General features: G+C 49.4%; 1 protein-coding gene across 3 annotated transcripts in view; it reads left to right on the top strand.

Annotated features, from left to right (window-relative positions):
- Window positions 1–463: 463 nt before the first annotated feature.
- cnpy1 (canopy FGF signaling regulator 1) overlaps window positions 464–9,238 on the top strand; it is a 41,872-nt gene continuing 33,097 nt past the window's right edge. The window contains exons 1-3 of one of the 3 annotated variants that reach the window (XM_056293096.1): window positions 464–676; window positions 3,497–3,560; window positions 3,756–3,809. In XM_056293096.1, the coding sequence (XP_056149071.1) occupies window positions 3,807–3,809 (3 nt within the window). In that variant the 5' untranslated portion in view covers window positions 464–676; window positions 3,497–3,560; window positions 3,756–3,806. Of the gene's footprint in view, window positions 677–3,496; window positions 3,651–3,755; window positions 3,810–9,238 lie in introns of all 3 variants that reach the window. The other 2 variants (XM_056293095.1, XM_056293097.1) reach the window with 2 other exon arrangements.

Below are 9,238 nucleotides of genomic sequence, written 5' to 3'. Positions count from 1 at the left end.
CCAATTCCAGACATTACAAAGAGAAATCACACACACACACACACGCACACAGACACGCACACACACACGCACACACACACAACACGAAGTGACTTTTTTTCAACAAAACTTTGTTTAAATCCAATTCCAGACATTACAAAGAGAAATCACACGCACACGCACACACACACACGCACACACACAACACGAAGTGACTTTTTTTCAACAAAACTTTGTTTAAATCCAATTCCAGACATTACAAAGAGAAATCACACACACACACACACACACACACACACACACACACACACACTCACACACACACACGCCCAACACGAAGTGACGCGCGTGTTGAAACAGCCTGGGTGACGTCGGGCAGCGGCTTCAGCCATTGGTGGATGTGCTGGGTCAGCCCCCCTCGAGTCTGGATGGTGATTGGCAGATGGGGCTACCGCTCGTCCTAACGTGGCGACGCCACAGCCGGGCACGTCAAAGTGCCCCATTCGCCGGTCCGAGGCGAGCCGTGGGCGAGCGGCCGACGCGGATCCGCAGACCTTCCGAGCGCGCTGGCAGAAGTGCTCGTGTGTGAGAGCTGCTGCGTGTTCTGTGAGGCCGTTCACACGCCATCGTCCGCCGAGTCTACACGAAACCACTCGGACTGGGTTCTTTGCTAAGCGCTGCTTGATATCCTCACCAGGTAAGAAGCAGCCTGCTAGCTGGTGTAGCTCTCCTCCACCCTGCTGCTGGGCAGGTGTGTAGATTCAGCTGGCGTAGCTCTCCTCCACCCTGCTGCCGGGCAGGTGTGTAGATTCAGCTGGCGTAGCTCTCCTCCACCCTGCTGCCGGACAGGTGTGTAGAGTCAGCTGGCGTAGCTCTCCTCCACCCTGCTGCCGGACAGGTGTGTAGATTCAGCTGGCGTAGCTCTCCTCCACCCTGCTGCCGGACAGGTGTGTAGGTTCAGCTGGCGTAGCTCTCCTCCACCCTGCTGCCGGACAGGTGTGTAGAGTCAGCTGGCGTAGCTCTCCTCCACCCTGCTGCCGGACAGGTGTGTAGAGTCAGCTGGCGTAGCTCTCCTCCACCCTGCTGCCGGGCAGGTGTGTAGATTCAGCTGGCGTAGCTCTCCTCCACCCTGCTTCTGGACAGGTGTGTAGATTCAGCTGGCGTAGCTCTCCTCCACCCTGCTGCTTGACAGGTGTGTAGATTCAGCTGCTGTAGCTCTCCTCCACCCTGCTGCCGGGCAGGTGTGTAGATTCAGCTGGTGTAGCTCTCCTCCACCCTGTTGCCGGGCAGGTGTGTAGATTCAGCTGGTGTAGCTCTCCTCCACCCTGCTGCTGGACAGGTGTGTTGATTCAACTGGCGTAGCTCTCCTCCACCCTGCTGCTGGACAGGTGTGTAGATTCAGCTGGTGTAGCTCTCCTCCACCCTGCTGCTGGACAGGTGTGTTGATTCAGCTGGCGTAGCTCTCCTCCACCCTGCTGCTGGACAGGTGTGTAGATTCAGCTTGCCAGACTACTTTGCTTCTGTTTAGCAAACGTGTGTGTGTGCCATGGTGTTGTGGCATGGCCATGGGCTTGACAGATGGTTCGACGTGACTAAAGTAAAGTAAAGTAAAGTGAGGCAGGAGTGTGCGATAAGATGGAGAACAGAGGGTCTCTAAGGAAGGCAGACGACAAATAACCTCCAATCCAGGCTACTCTGCAGCGCCAGCTAGATGTGTTTGGCAAGACAAGTCAACGTGGAGTAGTTACCATGAGATGAGTTTCAGATACAGTGGCTTGCAAAGGTATTCATGCCCCTTGAACTTTTCCACATTTTGTCACGTTTCGACCACAAACATAAATATATTTTATTGGAATTTTATGTGAAAGACCAACACAAAGTGGCACACAATTGTGAAGTACAAAGAAAATCATAAATGATTTAAAAAAAAAATTTTACAAATAAAAAACTGAAAAGTGCGGTGTGCAAAAGCATTCAGCCCCCCTGAGTCAATACTCTGTGGAACCGCCTTTTGCCGCAACTACAGCTGCAAGTCTTTTGGGGTATGTCTCTACCAGCTCTGCACATCTAGAGACTGAAATGTTTTGCCCATTCTTCTTTGCAAAACAGCTCAAGCTCAGTCAGATTAGATGGAGAGCGTTTGTGAACGGCAGTTTTCCGATCTTGCCACAGATTCTCAATTGGATTTAGGTCTGGATTTTGACTGGGCCATTCTAACACATGACTATGTTTTGTTTTAAACCAGTCCATTGTAGCCCAGGCTTTACGTTTAGGGTCGTTGTCCTGCTGGAAGGTGAACCTCCGCCCCAGTCTCAAGTCTTTCGCAGACTCCAACAGGTTTTCTTCCAAGATTGCCCTGTATTTGGCTCCATCCATCTTCCCATCAACTCTGACCATCTTCCCTGTCCCTGCTGAAGAGAAGCACCCCCAGAGCACGATGCTGCCACCACCATGTTGGACAGTGGGGATGATGGTGTGTTCAGAGTGATGTGCAGTGTTAGTTTCCCGCCACACGTAGCGTTTTACATTTAGGCCAGAAAGTTGAATTTTGGTCTCATCTGACCAGAGCACCTTCTTCCACATGTTTGCTGTGTCCCCCACATGGCTTCTGGCAAACTGCAAACGGGACTTCTTATGGTTTTCTTTTAACAATGCCTTTCTTCTTGCCACTCTTCCATAAAGGCCAGATTTGTGCAGTGCACGACCAATAGTTGTGCTGTGGACAGATTCCCCCACCTGAGCTGTGGATCTCTGCAGTTCATCCAGAGTCACCATGGGCCTCTTGGCTGCATGTCTGATCAGTGCTCTCCTTGTTCGGCCTGTAAGTTTAGGTGGACGGCCGTGTCTTGGTAGGTTTAGAGTTGTGCTATACTCTTTCCATTTCTGGATGATGGATTGAACAGTGCTCCGTGAGATGTTCAAAGCTTGGGAAATCTTTTTATAGCCTAACCCTGCTTTAAACCTCTCCACAACTTTATCCCTGACCTGTCTGGTGTGTTCCTTGGACTTCATGACGCTGTTTGCTCCCCAATATTCTCTTATCAAACCTCTGAGGCCGTCACAGAACAGCTGTATTTGTCCTGAGATTAGATTACACACAGGTTGACTCTATTTAGTCATTAGGTCAACATTCGATCATTCAGCAATCATCAGGCAACTTCTGAAGGCAATGGGTTGCACTCAGAGAAAAGGGGGCTGAATACTTTTGCACACTGCACTTTTCAGTTTTTTATTTGTAAAAAAAAATTAAAATCATGTATAATTTTCTTTGTACTTCACAATTATGTGCCACTTTGTGTTGGTCTTTCACATAAAATTCCAATAAAGTATATTTATGTTGGTGGTCGTAACGTGACAAAATGTGGAAAAGTTCAAGGGGTATGAATACTTTTGCAAGCCACTGTAGATCGTGTTGGAACTAGCAGTCCTTAATTGCTGCCGTCCCCCCTCTCTCCTGTCTGTCTGTCTGTCTGTCTGTCTGTCTGTCTGTCTGTCTCTCTGGGATTGGACGGTAAAGGAGCTGGAGCCTTGATCATGCGCCATTTTTCCTGACAGAACTACACGAACTAACCAAGCTACAGGTCAAAGAAAGCCTTGAAGACAGCTTTACTGGACAGTCTTACCAACTGCTTGATCCCATCGCTGCAGAGTCTACTAAATATTCCCAATGTGTAAACCATAAACAAAATCAATACTTATTCTTAAATAATGAGAACATTGTGAGAACATTCACAGACATATTCTTAAATAACAATTTCACTTAATCCCCGTTACAGAACCCTGTCAACTTGAGCTGCTCTCGTGGGGCTCCTGCAGACTCTGGAGATATGGTCAGTTAGACAACAAACGGTTGAGTCTGATGGCCTCTTTTCATACAAATCTAAGTACTTTGGTAAAACACAGTTCTCATGCTTTTTCATGCTTGCTTTAGCATGATTCAATGGACATTACACTTTCCTTTGTTGTTAATGTTGAGTCATGTTTTGGACAGCGGGGCCCTTAATGAGTAATCTTTACCTGGTTGAACAGATTTGGTTTTCTTTGTAAATATGTACATAACTCACCACTAGCTAGAAGACTGCACTTCTCCACCAGGAGTACCGCCCCTTGTCCAGTGCTTGGACTTGGCGACAAACTACCCCTTTTTTTCCCTACTGGGAGAAGGGAAAATACGGAGGCACCTCCTGCGTATCTGCCCTTCTCCAGTGCTCAGAATTAGGTGGAACACCAGCTTAGGAGTTGGCACTCAGTTGCAGTATGAAACAGGTTTCAAATGTTTGGAATCACCACAACCACAAGAGGTCCTCGACTACAATCCTAACTGTGCACCCATAACATTAGGTTGATGGGCCCAGTTGTGGCAGCACGGTGGCACAGTGGTTAGTGTGGTCGCCTCACAGTAAGAGGGAACTGGGTTCGAGCCCCGGGGTAGTCCAACCTTGGGGGTCGTCCTCTGTGTGGAGTTTGCATGTTCTCCCCGTGTCTGCATGAGTTTCCTCCGGGGGCTCCGGTTTCCTCCCACATGTAGGTCAGGTGAATTGGCCATATTAAATTGTCCATGCGTGTGTGTGTGTGTGTGTGTGTGTGTGTGTGTGTGTGTGTGTGTGTGTGTGTGTGTGTGTGTGTGTGTGTGTGTGTGTGTGTGTGGGCCCTGTGATGGCCTAGTGGCCTGTCCAGGGTGTCTCCCCGCCTGCCGCCCAATGACTGCTGGGATAGGCTCTGAGCATCCCCGCGACCCTGAGAGCAGGGTAAGCGGTTCAGATAATGGATGGACGGATGGACTCGGTTGTATGTGAGATTAGCCGTGGACAGACACATGCATGACCTCGTCCAGGCTGCCGCCTGGAGGAAATAATGATCAACACACTATTGGCTGATATTGGGCCTAAATGAGTAAAGTCGTTTTCAGGCGGTTTGGACATAGAGTTGGTAGTCCTCTGTTGGCAGAATAAACTACGGGTGAGAGCAACTGCTTCCAGAGTTTTCTTTAGCCCATTTGGGAATGCCTTTCACTTAGAGGATATGTTTTTAGAGGTAGACCTTATTGAAATATTGCCGGTATAGAGAAACTTACTTTGCTGAATCCTTTTTTTTTTTTTCCAAAGATTTTTTTTTTCTCTTGGCATTTCCACTTATTTGACAGTGATAGTACAAATACACAGGACAGACGGGGAGAGAGAGAGGGAATGACGTGCAACAATGGTTGCGGGCTGCATTCGAACCTGTGACGTTGTGAACATGTAAATGTGACCATGCGCTGTAACCATTTGGCTATGGAGGCACACCTTTACTGAATCTTCTTTGTGGGTTTCAGCATAGTCCATTGGGGCAATTGTGTAAGCCTTCAAAAAACATGATCTACTTTTCCAAAATGGGATGCTCAAATCCATGTATCATTCCATCATTTCATATCCGATTTAGAATCCAAAATCAGGTGCTTCTGGGTGGTGTAGCGGTCTATTCAGTGGCCTACCTACACGGGGATCACCAGTTCGAATCCCTGTGTTGCCTCCAGCTTGGTCGGGCATCCCAACAGACACAATCGGCCCTATCCATAACTATAGTCCACGGACTTCTGTAGCGGTCATACCAGTTTCCTGTTTGTTGGCGTGTGCTATTGACAATGGCAGATTTTTCGCGATGCCTGCAAGATTTACCATGGATAAATGTCAACCACATGCACACAACTGTCCACAAACTTTCACCTGCACCTACCAGCACACGGGTGAAAAGTTTCAAGTTGTACATATCAAGTTACATTCAGTTATAAGGAGGGAATTGTGGACATAACTTGATATGTACAACTTGAAACGTTTGCTGCTGATATGTTATGTTACTTTCTCAAGGGGGGTGGAGGGAGAAAATGTTATATCTGGTTAGGTGGTGTTATGCCCGAGTCTGACTTGTATGGTTAAGCACTAGCAGTTACTGTGCCTTTAAGAAGAGCAGGGGGCAGTGTGAATTACGGCAAGGTGGAAAGTGTCGTGAGTTGATGTCGGTTAAGTAAAAGTTAGAAATGTGGCTCCCGGTGTGGCCATTGACTGAACAGATCCACCTTGGTGGGCCAGCCATCCTGGACGTAGGCACGAAGGGTTGTGAGTGTCTCATCCTCAGCTGAGGCCTGCTGCAGCTCGGCCGGGGTGATTACTGTGCTGAGGGAACCATGGAGCATGTAGACATAGTCGACATCATCGTCATCCTCTGGCGTCGTCCCTCTTACCTCTTTGGTCAGAGAGATGGCTCAGGACAGGAGGTCGGCCACCATATTAGTACGCCCCGGCATAAACTCGAGTCGGAAGTTGTACTGATTCATCCTATCTACCCATCTCAGTAGGCCCATGGGCTTGTGCCCCGAACCTCGGGTCGCCAGCAGAGCCGTCAGCACCTGATGATCTGTGTGGCTAGTGAAAGCCCTGCCGTACAGGTAGACATGCCAGCGTTCGCATGCCCACAGGCAGGCAAGAGCTTCCCTCTCCCCCACTGAGTACTTCTGCTCCGCCGGAGTGAGTGCCCACGAGGCGAAGGCCACTGGACGCTTTACCCCCGTATGGACCTGGGAGAGCACTGCACCAAGTGTCACCCCGGACGCATCACAGGTGACCATGGTGGGCGCAGTCAGGCTGAAATGAGCCAAAGTGGGCGGGGATGTGCTGTTTGATGATGCCCACAGCCTCCCGGCATGCTGGGGTCCAGTCCCATACAGCATCCTTCCATAGCAGCTGGCGCAGGGGGGCCGTTGAGTCGGAGTAGTGTGGCCGCTTCTTGGCTATCACCAGATTGGAAATCCAGGGTGAGGCATTGACTGGTTTGATGATGTCGTCCTTCACCAGGCGGTGTATCTCCACCCCATCCCAGAGGGCCAGGGGAATGCATCGTAGTGGCTGAATTACCGGACGGACCGATGAGTCCACAGTAGGCTGGTGCACAAACCCAGACATGCGGCCCAGTCCTCCGAACAGTTCTGGGTAACGTTCGGGCCAGGAGGTGGAGACCTGCAAGACATGCAGGCCCACCGCGTCAGTCAGTGTAAAGCCCAGGGCATGGAACAATTCTAGCCCCATGATGTTAGCCCCTTTCTGTGTGATGTAGAACCTGGTTTCAAGGATGTACTAGTGATTATACTCCACGGGAAGGCAGACTACTCCCAAAGTGGCGATGGGGGCGTGGCCGTAGCCTGACAGGGAGTTGGCTGCCGCTTCCAGGGGCACGTGACGGAAGAGCCGGTCATATGTGGGTTTGTTCAGGAGTAACACCTTTTCCCCCGTGTGAACAAGGAGGCTCCATCCACAAGGCATGTGCAGTGGCTGAATGAGGTCTGATGGCTTTGAACAGTGTTGATAGGAACTGCAGCAGCCTGTGGGTCTGCAGGGGGGGAGTGGCACCAGCGTGCAAAGTGATTCATCTTGTTGCAGTTATGACAGCACTTGCCCAGGGCAGGACATGATTTGTCCCGAGATACATGCTTTGTGGAGCAACAGTTAGTACAACGCTTGGGCCCACTCTCCCTAGACCCCATGTCTGCCACTCTTTGCACATCAAACTTGTCACTGTCCATGTCAGCCGCCCCTGCCGTCTCCTGGGCAACAGTAGGTACTTTAAGTGGAGCTGCGTTTAAGCGGTGAACTGCCGGTAGCAGTGATGTCACGGGCTCCTGCACAGCGTGAGAGAACTTGTGCGCTTCCAGCAGAACCGCTTCCAACTGCTTCCCAATCACTATAGTGTCAGATAATGTCATGGAGTCTGGTTCGAGTAGCAGTCTTTCCCTCAGCCGAGCACAAGACGTTTTCTCTATTAGCTGATCAACTATAAGTCCATCCTCCAAAGCCCCGAAGTCACAATGCTTTGCGAGCGGACGTGGCCCACTGACTCACCAGCCTTCTGGGCTCTCTGACTAAACTCAAACCGGTGCATGTGTCGGCTTCGTCCTGAGCTGAAATGGGATTGTAGTGCGTTGGTAGGCGCAGCGTAGGTGTCATCCACCACCGAGAGTGTAGCGAAAATACGTTGCCCCTCTTGACCGAGGCAATGCCACAAGAGTGCACACTTTCTAGCTGCTGCTAAATCCGAATGGCCCAGAGCCAGTAAATAGTCATCAAACGACGATATCCATCGGTCCCAGGCAACAGCTGGTTCCCTGGGAACAGGTAGGAGAGGTGGTGGTGGTGGCGATAGAATGAAGCCAGCTGTCCTCGTTCGCCAAATATTATGTTCAGTCAATGGCCACACCGGGAGCCACGTTTATAACTTTTACTTAACCAACATCAACTCACGACACTTTTCACCTTTCCATAATTCACACTGCTCTCTGCTCTTCTTAAAGGCACAGTAACTGCTAGTGCTGAACCATACAAGTCAGACTCGGCATAACACTACCTAACCAGATATAACAGGTCTGTTTTTCAATCTGTGTATCAGTCTTTCTTTTCATATTCAGTTGAGAATCCAAAATCAGAAAATGGGGGAAAAAAACGATTCATTATTTCAATATTCATTCGTGAATCTGATACCAAAAAACAAATTACAATATGTCTTTCCAACTTGCGATCTTATGCTCAGATCAAAAATAGGAAATTGAAAAATGGGGCCCATAGGTCGATCTTGATTTTGTTTAATTTTTTCGAATTGTGTGACCCAGAAATGACTGACTTCTTCGTATGTTAATTTGGTATCAACATCATGGACTATGCACTTATGGACCACTGGAACAATATGTTCATTTAATTAAAGATTAATTTGAATCTGGCAAAGTCCAGCAAGTTCCGGTAGAGAACCATTGCCTCAGACTTGGAGGTGCTGACTCTCATCCTAGCGATTTCACACTCAGCTGCAAACCGCCCCAGTGCGTGCTGGAGGTCGCGTTCTGATGAAGCCAATAAAATCGCATCATCTGCGAAGAGCAGAGATGCAACCATGGCCATGACTCAATGGCCATTGATCTCTACGGGAAGATTGTGGATCGCTCCCTCTGGGTTGGGGATGAGTTGTTGCCTCAAGTGAAGGAGTTCAAGTATCTCGGGGTCTTGTTCACGAGTGAGGGTAGGCTGGAGCGGGAGATTGGCAGGCGGATTAGTGCAGCATCAGCAGTAATGTGAAAATTGTACCAGACCGTTGTGGTGAAGAAGGAGCTGAGCCGGAAGGTAAAGCTCTCAATTTACCAGTCAATCTTCGTTCCAACCCTCACCTATGGTCATGAGCTTTGGGTAGTTACCGAAAGGGTGAGATCGTGGATACAGGCAGCTGAAATGAGTTTCCTCCGTAG

Source organism: Lampris incognitus, chromosome 14, assembly GCF_029633865.1.
Source record: "Lampris incognitus isolate fLamInc1 chromosome 14, fLamInc1.hap2, whole genome shotgun sequence".
NCBI classification, from domain to species: domain Eukaryota; kingdom Metazoa; phylum Chordata; class Actinopteri; order Lampriformes; family Lampridae; genus Lampris; species Lampris incognitus.
This window is presented reverse-complemented; position numbering and strand designations above follow the sequence as displayed.